Genomic DNA, 18,414 nt, shown 5'->3' with positions numbered 1-18,414 from the left:
ACACTAAACTTCCCTCAGGAAGTTCACATTTCAAACTCAAATTGTCCTCTATTATTCTGTCCGGGAGAAGCCCCTCTCGAGCAGTCCCTTCCTGTTAAATGTCTCCTAAAATATATCCGAAAAACCGAGCGTTATGGAAGATTAGAATAGGGGGGGGGGGGGGGGGGGGGGGACCATTCACACTCATTCAATTCCAGCTGTGATGATATGCTTAGTGGCCATGTGGTGACGTCACCCGGTTTGGGGCGGTCATTCAGATTGCCTGTGCAGAATACCACCAGCGTGTGTGTGTGTGTGTGTGTGTGTGTGTGTGTGTGTGTGTGTGTGTGTGTGTGTGTGTGTGTGTGTGTGTGTGTGTGTGTGTGTGTGTGTGTGTGTGTGTGTGTGTGTGTGTGTGTGTGAGCGAGAGAGTGCTCCGGCCGTTGAAGCCCATATCTGGAATGTATGTAGCGGTCAAACTGTGGTACTGCAGCTTCCGTGACGACAGTGGCCCAACAACTTTTTCCCCATTGACTTACATTGTGGAAAGAGACGTCTGTTAATGCATGTGTTATTAAAACGGGTTGTATCCCATTTCCTTTATTCATTCAGCTTTTACAATCATTCATTCATCACATCTGCTTTATTTGTATTTCCAGAATCAGAAAGTAGGTTTACACATACAAGGAATGTGTCTTGGTGTATTTGGTGCTTATATAAACACTGTTGAAGTAGATCATTCGTAAACAACAACAAGCCAAATAAATAAAAACGATTTTAGGTTAAGGTAAAGAAAAGTATTTACATGAAATCATACCAAAAAACTACCTACAGTATACGATGGCAAAATAATAAATGAAATATGTGCAGGAGTGTTAAGGGGGTTGAGCACACCTGGAATACTTCAATGCAATGAAAAACAAACAAGATATTCTTTGCATAAAATCCATATACATAGCTGTCATTTACGATGGGTCAAATGTAGAAATTGCATTCCCCTCTGTGGGACCATGGATGCATAAGTGGGACCATTAAGGGTTTCTTCTTCCTGCTTATACTGGGGACGCTGGGGACATGACAAGAGATCATGTTCAATCTGGAGGACTGGCTGTATTTCTGGAGAAGTGACATGTTTAATATCAGTAATTATTAATAGAGAATATCGTTGCAGCAGGGTAGCATATTTACAGCAACAAACTATTGTTAGCTCATGTGTGTATACTGAATGTACGTGTCGTTACTCAACAACTCAACTGCGCAGGCTCAGTGGGCCCACATCCGGGTGCTTTGTGACTCTACGGTCTCCCCATTCTGTCTTCATACACCACTGAGCGAGTCTCGTAGGAATGAACGGAGCCCCGCCTCTCTCTCTTCTCACATCCATGGTTACGACCAGCTCTCTCAGCCACACGCAGCGGGTTAGCCTCGGTTAGCTTAGCTTCTCACAACCGGTTGTGTGATTTGTTTCTCCGATGTGTTGCCGGGATCCTCGTTGAAGTAACGGATCTATCTGCATCCCCTCCTCGGCCATGGAGTGCCGTGTCCTGTCCATACAGAGCCATGTAGTCCGGGGGTATGTGGGCAACAAGAGCGCCTCTTTCCCGTTGCAGGTAAATACAAACCGCATGCACCCATTCTCGGACACCGCGCTGCCGCTTCGGACGCGACCCCGGCGGTCACGCTGCTCCAGAAAATCTGACACTAAACCCACTCGCGTTAATGCCATTATTGTGAAGACATATGCAAATGACATGCTAATACAAATCGGTCCTCCGTCTGAAACCGTCTCTGTTTGAGATAATATGTGTTCTATTAAAAAAAGGCCGTAAAACGTTTCTTTAAATGTGTAAAAAAATCAAATATCAGCTTCAAATGTCCGGCATGAAACCGACAGCTGTTCCCAGACAACACAAGGAGCACCACGGGGTTACATTATAAACCCACTCGTGTTAATGCCATTTCTGTGGATAAATGTGCAAATTACATCATAATACCAAGCAGTCACCCGCCTCAACCCGTGTCTGTTTGGCGGCAGTGTGTTGGCTCTTTTCCCCGGACGGTTTCATAGTAAACAACGGTTCATCTGAACATGTGGAAAAACCCCAGAGAACAGCTTCAAGCGGTAAACGTGAGGACAGGTGTTCCCCATCCACATCTGTCCTCCTCTGCCGTTAACCCTTCAGGACCCGTCGTCACGTTGACATCTCCAGCCCTGATATTTCCCACATGCAAACAATCCCTTTGACTGTGGACACGGAGCAATAACTCCAGGTAATAAGAGAGACGCTTTGCAGACAGATTTGTGTTTGATTGTAGGAACTTTGTACGATGTCCTTTACACATTTACCTGAGTGGGTTCAACATGTAGCCCCGCGGTGCTGTGTGTTACAGCCATGTATAAAACCAGGGGCAAAGTTACTCAGGTGAAGGTAATACCAGTATCCTCCAAAGATGGCCGATGATGACGTCACACCCCTATCTCTTTAAAGGTGACACACCTGTCATGGTGAGGGGGTCCCACAATGGAGCCAGGTGGTTGCTGTTTGTAATGGGCCAACAGGGCGACGGAAAGTTATGGTTATCTTTACTTTAGTATTTGATGCTTCTTTATATTCCGCTCCACGATACTTCAGAGGTACATATTGTACTTTAACACTCATTTAACTACAAATAAACCCAGCAAAAGTCTCCAATGTGCTCCGCATCGACTACACAAGTTAAAAAAACTAAAATATAATAATAATAAAATATTCAACCAGGTTCTGTCCTCACCTGGTATCAGGGTCTCTGCCCCCCCCTCCCCCTGCTGTGTTTAGCGGTGCCAGGGTTTCCTGCCATCAAATGACCCCCACCTGGAAGTGTGCTGGGGTGAGGACAGGTGGGAGAAGTGCTCAGATGCCGACTTAGTAAAAGTACCTAGACATCTCTTAGCTGTGTTCCTGAGTGGTGGTCCTGATTGATGCTCACCTTCATAGTTCTCTGATGGCCCCCCCAGGACTGCTGACCTCCACCTGGATCCTCTTCCTCTTATTTACAGCCTCTGGACTCCCTCTGCTGTAAACGTGTTACCTGTTTAATTTAACATCTACTGCAGCTCTGTCCGTCAAGGGGGAGGGACCCCTCCTCTGTCGCTCTCCCGTTAACCCGGGGGGTTTCTTTGGGAGGGTCCGAGGACAGAGGGGGTGGTATTCTGTAAACTGTAAAGTCTGTGTGTGATATTGGGCTCTATAGATAAACTGTGGTTGGTTTGTTGGTTGATTGATTGATTGATTGATTGATTGATTGATTGATTGATTAACCAATCAGAGCAGACTGGGCTCTGGTGTCAGACGGAGGGTTGTGTGTCCTCCAAAGATGGCCTCCTTGTGGACCAGGGTGCTGCTGCTGTTGGTTGTAGTGTTGATCTCTTCCAGCAGCAGTGATCCTGAGGCCGTCCTGCTGAAGAGTCTATTTTTATCCTGCTGCCCCCGGGGGGCGGGGTCTGTGGTTACCCTAATGGCTGCTGGGCTTTCATGCATGTCTCTCTTCTGAGGCTCATCTCCAGCTGACAGAGGCCCGTCTGGACCAGTAAAGAATCATCAGAGGACTCCATGGTGCAGGTCCATTGTTAATATGCATTGTTCTGATTGAAGTGAAAAGGGAAATCAAATCAGCAAATATTGAAACCAATAGCAGTGTTTCCCAGGGTCCGGGTGTCTCCAGTACATGTTGTTGGACCCCCTTCATCTCAAGGGGCTTGAATACAGCTTAAAGTGTGTTAATCTGATTCTCTGTACATATAAACTCCTAACTTTACTTACAACATTCTCTGCAACATTAGCTGTGATTAGTTCAATGTCTTTTATTCATGATGCCCTGATGGAGGAGCTGGGACTCCCCTGTGCCTGAGGAGGACCCCCTCTGAATCCTGGAGAGCAGTATTGTCATGCATCTCTCAGAAAGCATCCAGCATGAAGCTCCTCCTCAGTCAGACTGGCTGAAGGTCAGAGAGGAGTCAGCGTCAGAGCCTCGTGTCTCCGTCCATCGAACAGAACAAAACAGAACTCTCTCTGTCTCCCTGTCTCAGCCAATGAAGGAAGACGTTCAGATAACACTTACCTGCTGCTGTCCTGTGTCTGTCTGTAGCCCCTAAACACACAGAGAAAGAGACGCTCCACATCTCCACTCAGATATCACTTTAAAGAGTCCTCTCCTGCTGATGTTCAGGTGTATATCAGTATGTAGAGTCTCTACTTTAAAGAGTCCTCTCCTGCTGATGTTCAGGTGTATATCAGTATGTAGTGTCTCTACTTTAAAGAGTCCTCTCCTGCTGATGTTCAGGTGTATATCAGTATGTAGTGTCTCTACTTTAAAGAGTCCTCTGCTGCTGATGTTCAGGTGTATATCAGTATGTAGAGTCTCTACTTTAAAGAGTCCTCTCCTGCTGATGTTCAGGTGTATATCAGTATGTAGAGTCTCTACTTTAAAGAGTCCTCTCCTGCTGATGTTCAGGTGTATATCAGTATGTAGTGTCTCTACTTTAAAGAGTCCTCTCCTGCTGATGTTCAGGTGTATATCAGTATGTAGCGTCTCTACTTTAAAGAGTCCTCTCCTGCTGATGTTCAGGTGTATATCAGTATGTAGTGTCTCTACTTTAAAGAGTCCTCTCCTGCTGATGTTCAGGTGTATATCAGTATGTAGTGTCTCTACTTTAAAGAGTCCTCTCCTGCTGATGTTCAGGTGTATATCAGTATGTAGTGTCTCTACTTTAAAGAGTCCTCTCCTGCTGATGTTCAGGTGTATATCAGTATGTAGTGTCTCTACTTTAAAGAGTCCTCTCCTGCTGATGTTCAGGTGTATATCAGTATGTAGTGTCTCTACTTTAAAGAGTCCTCTCCTGCTGATGTTCAGGTGTATATCAGTATGTAGTGTCTCTACTTTAAAGAGTCCTCTCCTGCTGATGTTCAGGTGTATATCAGTATGTAGTGTCTCTACTTTAAAGAGTCCTCTCCTGCTGATGTTCAGGTGTATATCAGTATGTAGTGTCTCTACTTTAAAGAGTCCTCTCCTGCTGATGTTCAGGTGTATATCAGTATGTAGCGTCTCTACTTTAAAGAGTCCTCTCCTGCTGATGTTCAGGTGTATATCAGTATGTAGTGTCTCTACTTTAAAGAGTCCTCTCCTGCTGATGTTCAGGTGTATATCAGTATGTAGAGTCTCTACTTTAAAGAGTCCTCTCCTGCTGATGTTCAGGTGTATATCAGTATGTAGTGTCTCTACTTTAAAGAGTCCTCTCCTGCTGATGTTCAGGTGTATATCAGTATGTAGAGTCTCTACTTTAAAGAGTCCTCTCCTGCTGATGTTCAGGTGTATATCAGTATGTAGTGTCTCTACTTTAAAGAGTCCTCTCCTGCTGATGTTCAGGTGTATATCAGTATGTAGAGTCTCTACTTCAAAGAGTCCTCTCCTGCTGATGTTCAGGTGTATATCAGTATGTAGTGTCTCTACTTTAAAGAGTCCTCTCCTGCTGATGTTCAGGTGTATATCAGTATGTAGTGTCTCTACTTTAAAGAGTCCTCTCCTGCTGATGTTCAGGTGTATATCAGTATGTAGAGTCTCTACTTTAAAGAGTCCTCTCCTGCTCCTGACACCTTCTCTCTCTCCTCAGGTTTTAGGGTTTGAGGTGGACTCCATCAATTCTGTGCAGTTCTCCAACCATACAGGTGAGAGCCATGAACAAGCATATTTCTGTGTGTGTGTTGTAGTGAAGTGAGTGTGTGGGTGTGTGTGTGTGTGTGTTGTAGTGAAGTGAGTGTGGGTGTGTGTGAGTCAGTGCCAGCCGCTGGTGTCGTGACGAGGTGTTAGCGAGACGTTTGGCTCCCAGTTCAGTGAGGCTGGTGACTCCTGCAGGAGAAACTGGATCCAGAATCTGACCCGGCTCTCCTTCATCGATCTGCCATCTGGGTCTGAAGAAGATGCAGTTGGTGTTCTGTTTGCATTATGCTCCCCTCAGTGTCACATTACGCCTAATATTGTGATCTGATTTGCAGTCCCTTGAATGAGCAATGTCCCCTGCATGAATCAGCTGAGAACACAAACACATCTACACAGATGCTGCTTCTCAGTAAATACCTCACTGAGGCTCAGCACACTGTGACGGGGTTTAGAATAAAAGCAGTTCCAGAACACAAGCAGCCCAACGTTAGCCTCCTTTAGCTTAGCGGTGGAGACCTGAAGTCATGTGACCGTGCTGTAGTTCCTTTATAGCCAAACATTAGCCTCCTTTAGCTTAGCGGTGGGGACGTGAAGTCATGTGACCGTGCTGTAGTTCCTTTATAGCCCAACATTAGCCGCTTTTAGCTTAGCGGTGGAGACCTGAAGTCATGTGACCGTGCTGTAGTTCCTTTATAGCCCAACATTAGCCTCCTTTAGCTTAGCGGTGGAGACGTGAAGTCATGTGACTGTGCTGTAGTTCCTTTATAGCCCAACATTAGCCTCCTTTAGCTTAGCGGTGGAGATGTGAAGTCATGTGACCGTGCTGTAGTTCCTCTATAGCCCAACGTTAGCCTCCTTTAGCTTAGCGGTGGTGGCGGGAGCCAGGGAGATGCTGCCTTCAGGGACCACTATAGGAATGTCTCTCTCTGAGATCAGCAGGGGTCAGGGTTTGGAGGCGTCTCGTTCAGAGGAGATGCAGCTATGACAGAAACCCAGAGACTCGGTCTCATCGGACCTTGTGTTTTGGATTTTATCATTTGCAATATCTTCAAGGAGAGTGTGTAATTTAGTGTGACGTGTTGGAGACGAGAGGGGGAGATTGTAGAGATTTAATATTAAGGAGGGAGTTAAAGAGAAGCAGCGGGACCCAGCAGCAGACGTCTTGAATTGCGACAGCAGTGAATGATGACGACAGAAGCAGCTCTTATCTTACACACACACACACACACACACACACACACACACACACACACACACACACACACACACACACACACACACACACACACACACAGACTGCTCATCTCTCTTTTTTAGCCCCTTTGGCTTTTTCCCGGCTTGTTGCTTAGCGACAAGGACCCCCTTCTCTCCCACCCCCACGTGACTGGGCTGTGACTCACCTGGAGCTGCGACATCATCGGCCTGCAGCAAACATGTCACACACACACACACACACACACACACACACACACACACACACACACACACACACACACACACACAGACAGACGTGCAGCAGCGTGTTGTTACATTAGCAGTCTCCTCACACTGGGACAGATTCCTGCAGCTGGTCTCTGAACTGGTTTTAACTCCACCAGTCCTTCTCTGAGAGGGACACGTTTAATGGTGCACAGAAGAGACAAAGCTTGCATCTCAGAGAGCACAAAAAACACGAATCCTCCACGGGGGGTGGGGGGGTCAGCCTGTGACCCCCGCAACAGCAGGATCAGGAACAGCGTTCTCATAGTCCCCCTGAACTCAGAAGCAGCCCCCGGCACACATCAGGGTCCGAACCCGCAGGAGACAAACGCTAACCATGATAGAGGAGTGTGTGTCAGCATCTATAGGGGAGGTGTGTGTACATATACACTGTGTGTGTGTGTGTGTGTGTGTGTGTGTGTAAGCCGTGTACAGTGTGTGTGTCAGCAGCTTCCCCTCCTCTCTGCAGGTTACTCTCACTGGAGGGGCCAGGTGCTGACGGCTGACGAGCTCCACGTCCTGTACGAAGGAATCAAGCTGAACAACGTGCACCAGTACGACTACGTGTTAACAGGTGCACACACACACACACACACACACACACACACACACACACACACACACACACACACACACACACACACACACTGCAAAACCGGTGTGCAAAGTGGGGCTGTATGACGCTTCAGGAAACTGACTCGTGGAATCAGGATTTAAACTCGTTGAACATTGTTTTACTTCTTGGTCCAGCTGAGTTCCTAGCAGGTGAACTGGGACCCCTCCAGGTCCCTACAGACTGAGCCCCTGCCAGACCATAATATTAACTGTATTGATGTCTCCAGGGTACACCAGGGATACGTCCTTCCTGGAGATGGTGGTGGATATCGTCCAGGAGCTGAAGAGAGCCAACCCCAACCTGGTGTACGGTGAGAGACCCCTGCTGTGAGCCTCTTCCAGATCACTGTGTCTGGTTTTTAAAGCATCCCTTTCACAGTTCTCATTAGCAGGGCTGGGGGGTCTGACCAAAAACTTATATCACAGTATTTGTAGGGGGGGGGCCTCCTGTGGTGCAGGACTCATGAAACCTGACCCTGTTCTCCTGTCTCTGTTTGTCTGCAGTGTGCGACCCGGTCCTCGGGGACCACGGATCCATGGTGAGAGCAGCTGTGACGGGGTCTCCTGGGGGGGTTTCAGTGGGAGGTCTCATTTCACACTGACAGATGGGATTATGGTGATCTGACAGCTTTACATATACAGTGTGTGTGTGTGTGTGTGGGGGGGGGGATTAGCACGGTGTTCGACTCGTTAGCGCTGATCATTCAGAGCCGTGAAACAGAGGAGAAGCTGAGCCCACACATTTCTTCCTCCCAGAGTCAGATTCGGGGGGGGGGCATCCTGGTCCACGCACACGTGTACCATGCTGTCCACTAATTGGATAATTGATTCATTGATTAGTGGATTGAATCACAGAGTTGCTCCACAGTGATTCCTGCAGAAGCGCCTCTTTTATAATGTGTGGCGTCGTGGTGTTTACTAACCAGTGGCTTATCCCCATGTAAATACCAACAACAACAACAACAACAACAACAACAACAACAACAACATCCAAATGAACATGTTTTCATGTGATTTAGACTGGGAGATGTCTTCCTGGTGTCACTGGGCAACACCATCACCTGAACTCAATATATTTTCAGACTTTATTTCTGAAGTGATTGTTTATATTTATATTGCTGTTTTAATCACATATTTATTTCTCCGACAAACTTTAGATTTTATAATTGTTTTAATAATAATATAACAAATAGATGAAAGTAGTACCACAGACAAATAGATGGTGCATTATTGTACGTCTAGAGGCATTTACGATAAACATTCATAAAAAAGCACTGAGCATGAGCAGAGGTCACACGGTGACCTTTTCCTTTTGTTGTTATACTTTGTTATATCTCATAACTCTCTATAGCTAGCAATCTATGACTTTATTGAGAACATCAAACCTAACATAAACACACACACTGAACAAAATAACACAAACTCACCTGAAGGTCGGGCTTCAGTCATCACATACGTTGGCTAGATACATGTTAATGTTACATAACACAGAGGTCAGATTGACATTCTTGATTCAGGTAAGGAATGACAGGTGTCCATCTCCGTATAAATGAAGGTACTTTTAACTGAAGGATAGCAGTCATGTTTTGACCTGTCTGACTTTTTGTATCCACTGAGCTATTGTAGGGGGGCTTGGTTTCATCCACTTAATAGTGATCATCTATTTCGCAATCATCAGCAAAATGTGCAACATATAGCACTGCTCCCTAGTAAACCAATCTTCTGGTGTTTTGTCCAGTAAAAAAAACAAAGGGTCCAGGGGAACATCAGTCCCAAAGATGTTTTCTCTGATCTCTTCTCCTGTAATTGGCAGACAGCCTATTTGCCTCTTCTGGTGTTCATTCTGCCAGTTGAATTGATTCAAAAAATGACCCAATCTTCTCATTTTTATGTGGGTCTGATTCCTCTTCATATAGCCTTCTATAGTATGTAGCAAAGGCCTCCGATATATCTGTTGTTGTGTTAATATCTTGCCACTACATGAGCCCTTTATTGTGTGTACTGTCCTGCTGGATTGAGCTTTCCGCAGCTGGAAAGCCAGTAAGCGGCTTGCTCTGTTTCCCATTTCATAGTATTTCCTATGTATGAATCTCAATGCTCCCTCTGTTTGGTAGGTTAATAGGTCGTCCAGTTTTTGTCTAGTTTCTTTCATTGTTTGCAGGACTTCCTGCTTCCTACATTGTTCTGTTTCTAATTTCTTAATGTCTCTAATTTATCCTGTTGAGCAAGTCTTTTCTTTTTCAGCCTGGAAGAAATGGCAATAATGTTACCCCTCATCACTGCTTTAGCCCCTTCCCATAAGATGCCATTATCATTTATATCAAAGTAGTTTGATACATCTGTGTATTTCTTCTCTAGTTAGTTCGTCATTTAGCAATGAGACGTTGAGTCTCCAGTATTTGAATTGTTTATTAGGTCCTATATGATCTTCAGGGTGACTGGGGCATGATCTGAAATGGTGATTGTCTCTATTTTACAAACACTGGCCCTGTATAGATCTGATCCAGATATCAAGAACAAATCCAGTCTAGAATAACTGCCATGCACCTGTGACATGAAAGTGAAGTCCTTCTCCCTAGGATGTAAATGGCGCCAAACATCTACCAAGCCCAGTTCACGCATCATTGCCTGAAGAGTAGAGGACTTTCTAGATACAGAACCAACTTCTGCTGGAAGCCGATCCATACTTTGTCTCAGGATGCAGTTAAAATCCCCTCCTATTAATACAGTCCCCTCTGCTTTATCTGCTAGTAAAGTTCTATATCCTTAAAGAAGCCTACAGTCTTCGTTTGGGGCGTATCAATTCAGCAGTGTTATTTTAATACCATCAATAGTCCCTCTTACCATCTCTACCCTCTTTATCACTAACTGTCTGTGTATGATCAAAGTATACTGCGTTATTGAAAAGAATGGCCCCTCCCCTCCCCTCCCCTCCCCTCCCCTCCCCTGTATACCTGATCCACCCATTCTCTTTTGAATTTTTGATGTTCTTTTTCTGACAAATGAGTCTCTTGGATCTTTGCTATTGAACAGTGTAATTTTTGAAGTTGACTAAATATTTGTTTCTGTTTTATTGGATTGCCCAAGCCCTTTACTTTGTAACTAATGCAATTAAAACTATTCATATCCTGCAGATTGTGTAAATGATGTGTTAGTATCCCTATATGGCAACTCTTTGTTCTCCCTAACATAAACCAAACCAAAAAGCAACGTGCATGGAATAGCAGCCCAACATTAATCTCAAGGTGAAAATAACAAACATGACATAAACAAGAACTAAAACAGTACCTAGTGAGGCCATGAATAAAAGCTGTAAACTTCCACATACCCAACTGGTTTGCAATAAGCCTGAACTTGGCTTTAATAAACCATGTCCCGATGTAACCTGGGTGGAGAATGGTTCCTCCGTGGGGGTCACACAAAGTGTTTGCGCCGCTGTCGTCCACTTCGTGGAACGGTTGCTGCTCATTTTGCGTATTCACGCACAGTTCAGTTCAGATCCGTCCAGCCATTGAGAGAAAAAAAATAAGGTCTTAACTTGATATGTCTTAACCTCTGCGTCGATGTCACTCTGCTTCATTGAAGAAGGCCCTGAGATCCGCGCTTGGTAGCCCTCCAACCTTTTCCTCTCGTCTCTTACCCACACTGTTCCACCTGTAGCGGGCCTTCTGGTCTTCCATCTGCGCCCTTTCGTCGACTCGTGGATGGATGTTAAACTCTGCGAGGGTCGGAAGAGCACCTGTGAGCGTTGGGTATGTCCGTTCACCGGATTTCAAGGTCACTTTTAGTTGTGCTGGATAGAGGCATGTAGCCCTAGTTTGATGACCCCTCTCACTTGTGCTCTCTTCTTTTGTAACTCGGGGGAATAGTCGTGATCGAAGTATATTTGCTCGTTGTTGTAGATGAGTTTTTGGCTCCATGCTTGTCTAAGAATAGTGTCTTTAACAGAGTAGTCGACAAACCTAACGGTTAGGGACCTGGGTGTGGCATCAGGATCTGTAGGTCTGGTTGTTAGAGAGCGATGAGCTCTCTCTATTTGCAGGTTCACATCAGGCATTGGTTTTAAGACTGACTGGATCAACGTCTTTGCAAATGTCTTCACATCTTTTCCCTCGCTATTCTCTGGTACACGATATATCCTCAAATAGTTGCGTCTTGTCTTGTTCTGCAAATCTTCGTATCTAGCTGAAAGGCATACCTTCTCCCGCAGCACTTATACGATCTTCTGCCTCTGTGGTTCTTTTCTCTATCTTTATCATTTGACCTTTCAGCTCTTCTACTGATGTTTCCAGCTTCGTAAGGGATAGCTTGGTCTGGTTGTGTCCCTCTTGGTTTTCTGATCTTAACTTTCCTAGCTCTGCTAGTATTAACGATTCTGAGCTAGAGCTAGCATATCATTGCTAATATGCATATTTTGTCTCGAATTTTCGTTCTTCTCTTTCGAAGTCTCCTGTTGACTTGACGATTTATTTCTGGAAGATGTAGACATCGTGGATTCACTTGGTTTTGCCGGGTTTCCAGTAAATGTTAGGTTTTTAATATTTGGTTGGACGGAGCTCAACTTTTAGGCTGCTGGTTTCAGCATGACGTCACCGGAAGTCCTCGTTATACTTTTAAAGTTGAATTCATTCATTTGTTTTTTATCAATAGTTTTAGCTTCATCTTCATTTATTCACATTTAATTTGAATACACAAATCCAAATGAATAATGTGAACTTTGTGTGTGTGTGTGTGTGTGTGTGTGTGTGTGTGTGTGTGTGTGTGTGTGTGTGTGTGTGTGTGTGTGTGTGTGTGTGTGTGTGTGTGTGTGTGTGTGTGTGTGTGTGTGTGTGTGTGTGTGTGTGTGTGTCCACAGTACGTCCCTCAGAACCTGTACCCGGTCTATAAGAACAAAGTGGTTCCTGTGGCCGACATCATCACTCCCAACCAGTTTGAGGCAGAGTGAGTACAGCAGCCGTTGGAGCTGATGATGGTCCTGTTTTATTTATGATCTCTCTTCTCCTCTGTTTTCTGTTGAGTAACTTCAGAATGTGTCCGCCTGTGTTTCAGATTGTTGACGGGGAAAACCATCAGCACGGAGAAGGACGCGGTGGAGGTAAGAGATCTGTCTCTGACCCTGCAGTCCTCCTGATCATCGTCCAGAGTCAGAGTTCACTGCAGGCTTCCTCTCTGTTCCTGCAGGTGATGGACCTGCTGCACGCCATGGGCCCGGACACGGTGGTCATCACGTCATCGGACCTCCCCTCCAGACTGGGAGATCGCTTCCTGGTGTCACTGGGCAGCCAGCGCCACGGTACCGCACCAGCAACTTTTTAAATTGCATTAAATATATTCTGATCGTAAATACTCCACTTAGTTTTGATAGTAATTTGTCATCAACCCATTTTTTTGATTTTTTGGAATTGTTTTAACATATTTTAAAATTATATTATATTTTTGTGCGTTTTCGATCTCTTACATTTTTAAATGTATAGTTTTTTAGTTTTATATTTATTTATTTACCTTTGTTTTCCTCTTACTGTCTTTGAATGCACCGTCTGAATCCAAGGCACAATGTGTAGGAGTCCTGATTCAGCTTTATATCTGAGCCAACAGAAACCTCTCTGAGCTGCTGTGTGTGTGTTGTGCTGTGTGTGTGTGCTGTGTGTGTTGTGCTGTGTGTGTTGTGCTGTGTGGTGTTGTGCTGTGTGTGTGTTGTGCTGTGTGTGTGTTGTGCTGTGTGTGTGCTGTGTGTGTGTGCTGTGTGTTGTGCTGTGTGTGTGTTGTGCTGTGTGTTTGTTTGTTGTATCGTTTATTTTGCTGCTCAGTTCGTCCGGATGGCAGCAGGACAACGCAGCGGGTCCGGATAGAAGTCCCCAAAGTGGACGCGGTGTTCGTAGGAACCGGAGACCTGTTTGCTGCGATGCTGCTGGCCTGGACGCACCACTACCCCAACGACCTGAAGGTGAGGCACCGCAGACACAGTGTCACGTTTCCTCTGAGGCTGAATATAATAACCTAACTGACTCTCCTCTCAGATGGCCTGTGAGAAGACGTTTTCAGTGATGCACCACGTCATCAAGAGGACCATTTCATACGCTCACGGTGAGGAACATAATCTCCGTACTCACATCTCAAATGTACAGACAACTAAACATATATGTTTAGCATTTTCAGACATGATGTCGTTACAGGGCATACAACAAGTAGGATCCTTGAACTCTGAGATCAAAAACTGGAAAAAAGTCCAAATTCCAAAAAATGTCAAAATGAGGAAAAAATCAGGATCTGAAAAAAGTCGAAACTGGAATAAAGTCAAGTTTCAATTCTGGAAAGTGTTTATTATTCCGTCCTCGGACCCTCTGCAGTTTATACGTTATAATGTTTATACTTGATCTGTACCCCCCCCTCCACTTCAGAGTTAGCGGGTCCCGGTCGGAGACCCAGCCCCCCCCAGCTGGAGCTGAGGATGGTTCAGAGTAAAGCGGACATCGAGGACCCCGCTGTAGTCATGGAGGCCACCGTCATATCCTAACAGTACCCCCCCCCCACGCACCCACCCACCCACCCCCCGTAAGACTCAAATCTCTCACATCAGTAGATCACTGTAAACTCCAGCACTGACTCCTCTAGTGTCGTGACCCTGTAGACCCCCACCCTCAACTCTGTAAGCCCTCCTGTCCTAGACCCTTACCCCCATCCCCCCCCCCCCGTCCCGTCAGAGCCATGGACAGACAGAGCAAGGCGACTCAGAGTCCTTTACAAAATAAAAGCATTTAAGTGTGTCATTAAGAGAGAGGGGGGGCACTGATGCACCCTGCCAACAGAGAACCCTTCATTTCCCTGATCCGACTGAGGGGAGGGCTCAATGAGCAACATGGATCCACTATGATCAAACTGAGTGGACCCCCCAGCCTGGCTTTGTATTTTGGGCTATGATTTATTCCTCAAACACACAATATAAATGCCACACCATGCAGCCCAGCTCCAGCTCATGGCTCTCTACTGCCACTCAGGAGGAAGTAGCATGATTCATATGCTCACTGATCACCTACTGTCTCTCCGTGGCTCTGCCCCCGCCCCCACTCCAACTCTAACAGCAGTGATGTAATGGTGACCAAGTCTAACCCGTTGAAAACATAACAAAGAAAAAAAAAACGCACAATGTATAGTTGGTGTGTAGATGTCGTAGCTGTTATTGGACCGTCTGTAGGATATGGACCTGTCTGTTGGACCGTTGTGTGATGCTACCGTACTAAAGTCCACAATATCAACCGGACACACCGGGCCGGCTCTGGCTCCGCCGTAGTGATAAGTAACTGTTTAATATTCATTGTGTGTAGAGAACAGATCTCATGTCAAAGCATAAAGAAAAATAGGGATCATGAGCCGATCAGAAAGGTGCCAGAACCGGCCTCCTCGTTGACCCAGAACCCCTCATCTGATGCCCGGGCTGTGGATCTACTGGAGGCCTCTGGAAGCTTTCAAGGGCCCCAAAACAACCCAAAAAAGAAGTTGCCAACGCGTCTCTTCACTCTTCACTGAGAGGTGGGACCAGCGGGTCAAATGTAATCCGGATTACAGCAGTTTTTGACGGCTGTTACCTTTATTTATTATTTCTACCTGATCTATTTTAATCCTTTTTCTGTCTTCAAAACTTCCTTAATTTCCCTAAAAAACCTTACCTTAAGAAACGTTTTCCCAACGCTTTACAGACCAGATGGAAATGAGGGAAATTGAACGATGATCCTGTCAAAACCGTAAAGAAAACACAGGAATTAGACCTTTATACCGCAGTACTGCAGTAGAGAATATTCACATTTGAAAAGTATTGATGAGCTATAAGTTTCAACCGGGAAGAAAGTGAACGGTCTGAGGAAAAAATCCAAATCTGAAAATTAAGTCTGAAATATGAATTTTCTGAGGATGAAAGTAAAGAACAGGTTAGCGGCTGCAGGATGCTAAATGAATGCTAATTAGCCACCTTAGCATTGAGTCAGTCAGGTTCCACAGTGGATGATCATAGAGAGGAGAGAGCAGGACCCAGGTCCTGATCCAGGTTCTGGTTCAGATTCAGGCTCTCTTTGGGTACATATTGAGGCAAAACCACCAACCCCCCCCCCCCCCCCCCCCCCCCCCTATTTCTGATCTGCATGTTCAGGCTCAACGTTAAGCTAACTGAGCCTGAACCACATGCAGTCTCCAGAGGATAACATATGAAAGCTCCAGCCGGTCCAGCCGGTCCCTCCCCAGCTGGGGGGTCCTGGGTGGAGTTTCTCTGTACTGCTGTTGTTTCTGTGGAATAAACTGTGACACGGCCTTAGGATCCTCATAACAGAGGGGGGGTGAGGAAACGAGGTAAAACTAAAGGTTTTTATCTTCTATTTATTCTAACGGGATAATAATACGTTTCTATTTGAGTTTGTAACCAAAGTTATTGAGGCAGGTTTCTTTTGTCTTTTTGCTTTATCGTCAATTAACCAATTAAGCATTTGGTTTATGAAATGACAAGAAATTGTGAAAAATGACCCTCTGAGCGACCTGGACTCCAAACAAGTTTTTCTTCAGCTGCTCTTTGGAACATAAAGATGTAAAAATCACAAAAAAATCAAAGAAATTTCAACAATGAACTGAATTTTTGAATTTCCATCGTGACGTTAGGGATTCAACACGTTTTGGACAGGCCTTTAAAAAGGCCATATTCTGCTTTCTGTGGTGTTCCCTCCCCTGGAGTGTGGTCTCTAGGTGTTGGTGCATGTAAATGGTCTGCAGAGGCTAAAATCCCAAAGGTCCGGATCATAGTGACATCACTTGGTAACACTCACGCTCCTATTGGCTAGCGCTCCAACACATTGTACGTGATAGGCTAAGGGACCAATCAGAGTGTCTTTGAATGATTTTCGCCCCTAGATGACTCAGAACTTCAGCTTTGCCTCGTTTAAGATTTAAATAATAACACTAACTTCCTTTGAGCTCTAAAAACATTCCCTCTGTTTTCTTTACTCTCTTTATACATTCCCAAATGTCATCTAAAGCACCTCGTATGGGGGGGGGGGGGGGGGGGGGGGGGGGAACTCATTTTTAACATTGCAGATAAATTGATTTGTGTGTTTGTGCAGCAACACGCAGCGCTGACTTCATATCAATAACTCAGCTAACATGCTAACATGCTAACAGCTGATTACTGGGTCTACCTGTTTGTGTGTGTGTGTGCGTGTGCGTGTGTGTATATATACATGTATTTTATGGTCACAGGGTTTTGTGTGTGTGTGTGTGTGTGTGTGTGTGTGTGTGTGTGTGTGTGTGTGTGTGTGTGTGTGTGTGTGTGTGTGTGTACACTGAGGGTTAAAAAAAGGAAAGAGGAGGGGGTGTGTTCAAGAGGACAATCATTCTGTGGTGTTTAGCAGTGTTGCACGGCTCCTCTGTTTTTATTTCAAATCTTCATCGTTTCCATGATGCCTCACCTCCCCCCCTCCGCCTCCTGCTGTGCAGTGGTTGTAGTTTTTTAACGCCTCGCTTTGTGTGTGTTAGATGTTTATACTGTCAGCACGTTTCTCCTGATGGAAGAGTTCGCACCTGTCGGCCTCCGTACCATAGACATACAAACATCCTTTAAGATTGATTTGCAGTTCTAGCCTCCCTTTCAAAATAAAAGCGCTTCAACGTTGAAGTGAAGAAACACGCTTCAAGGCTTCTGTGGTTTGGCTTCATTGGTAACATTTGATAATTAAACAAAACCCAGCAGGACTAAATGTGTCTCTTGCAGGTAAAGGTGACGGCAGCAGTTTCCCCTTTTCTGTCCACGCTTCCCCCCCACCACCCTCTGTGCACCTGTTGTAATAGACCCCCCTCCCACAATGCACCACGGTCCTCCCCTCTCATCCCGATCGACGGTTCGACTCCCTGTTCTCGTGGCCAAAAACAAAACGAGGAAATGTAATAAACTCATGGTTTGGTAAATGTTTTTAGTGCTATGTTTTTGGAGCGTTACGAGTATTTTCTAACATGTTACAATAAAAGATTGTAGTGTACAAATTCACATTTATAAAATATATATAGATATATAAGAAGTGTATGTTCTAATGCAATAAAGAGAGATGAAGAATTATGATGAAGCCATCTGGTTATTATTTATGTGTGCAGTTGTGTTCAAAGGTTCACATACAGTTTTGAATTTTACAAAAGCGCTCCTATTGGCTAGTGCTCCAACGCAACGGACGTGATAGGCTAAGGGGCGGGTCTTCTCCAAGCGGTTGACCAATCACAACTGAGTTTTCAAGATGACTATCCAGTATAGCTGTGCTACTTTTAACTTCGTAAACCGGTGTTTTTTATTTATAATTATATATATTTGTAGTGAAACAGAATTGTCCTTTAGTCATTAATGAGAAAATATTTTTGGTACAAATAAGACGAGTCTCTTATTACAATCATTACATCAAAAATATATGAAACAGTTTCATATTCATAAAGTACTTAAATAATGAGAAATTCAATTAAATATATTAATTTAACATTGATATTGGTGTTAAAGCGCTCCTATTGGCTAGCACATCTATACATTGACCAATCACAACAGAGAAGTTACTTTCGCAAACAAGTGGATTAAATAATTACATATGGCTATAACATGAAGCAAGTAGACAGTGTAACGTCAGAAACAGCAGC

At 44.9% G+C, this 18,414-nt stretch overlaps 1 protein-coding gene across 2 annotated transcripts; it reads left to right on the top strand.

Annotated features, from left to right (window-relative positions):
- Positions 1-1,358: 1,358 nt before the first annotated feature.
- LOC134858691 (pyridoxal kinase-like) lies at positions 1,359-17,854 on the top strand. Of its 2 annotated transcripts, none has more exons than XM_063874713.1 (11): positions 1,359-1,589; positions 5,627-5,681; positions 7,622-7,726; positions 7,995-8,078; positions 8,272-8,306; positions 12,623-12,708; positions 12,817-12,862; positions 12,949-13,060; positions 13,575-13,711; positions 13,785-13,851; positions 17,513-17,854. In XM_063874713.1, the coding sequence occupies exons 1-11, from the start codon at positions 1,509-1,511 to the stop codon at positions 17,584-17,586; spliced, it is 882 nt and encodes a 293-aa protein (XP_063730783.1). In that variant the 5' UTR covers positions 1,359-1,508; the 3' UTR covers positions 17,587-17,854. The 2 variants fall into 2 exon arrangements, with proteins under 2 accessions (XP_063730783.1, XP_063730782.1); XM_063874712.1 differs by lacking the exon at positions 17,513-17,854 and adding an exon at positions 14,166-15,741.
- Positions 17,855-18,414: the final 560 nt, after the last annotated feature.

Source organism: Eleginops maclovinus, chromosome 22 (assembly GCF_036324505.1).
Source record: "Eleginops maclovinus isolate JMC-PN-2008 ecotype Puerto Natales chromosome 22, JC_Emac_rtc_rv5, whole genome shotgun sequence".
Lineage (NCBI taxonomy): Eukaryota > Metazoa > Chordata > Actinopteri > Perciformes > Eleginopidae > Eleginops > Eleginops maclovinus.
Note: the sequence above shows the minus strand (reverse complement) of the source record. Positions and strands in the feature narration are given on the sequence as shown.

Excerpts from the sequence above, each read along its gene's own strand:
- LOC134858691 (XM_063874712.1), top strand. The coding sequence starts at position 1,509 with ATGGAGTGCCGTGTCCTGTCCATACAGAGCCATGTAGTCCGGGGGTAT. Across the intron at positions 1,590-5,626 it reads GCGCCTCTTTCCCGTTGCAG|GTTTTAGGGTTTGAGGTGGA; the intron begins GTAAATACAAAC and ends CTCTCTCCTCAG. Across the intron at positions 8,079-8,271 it reads CAACCCCAACCTGGTGTACG|TGTGCGACCCGGTCCTCGGG; the intron begins GTGAGAGACCCC and ends GTTTGTCTGCAG.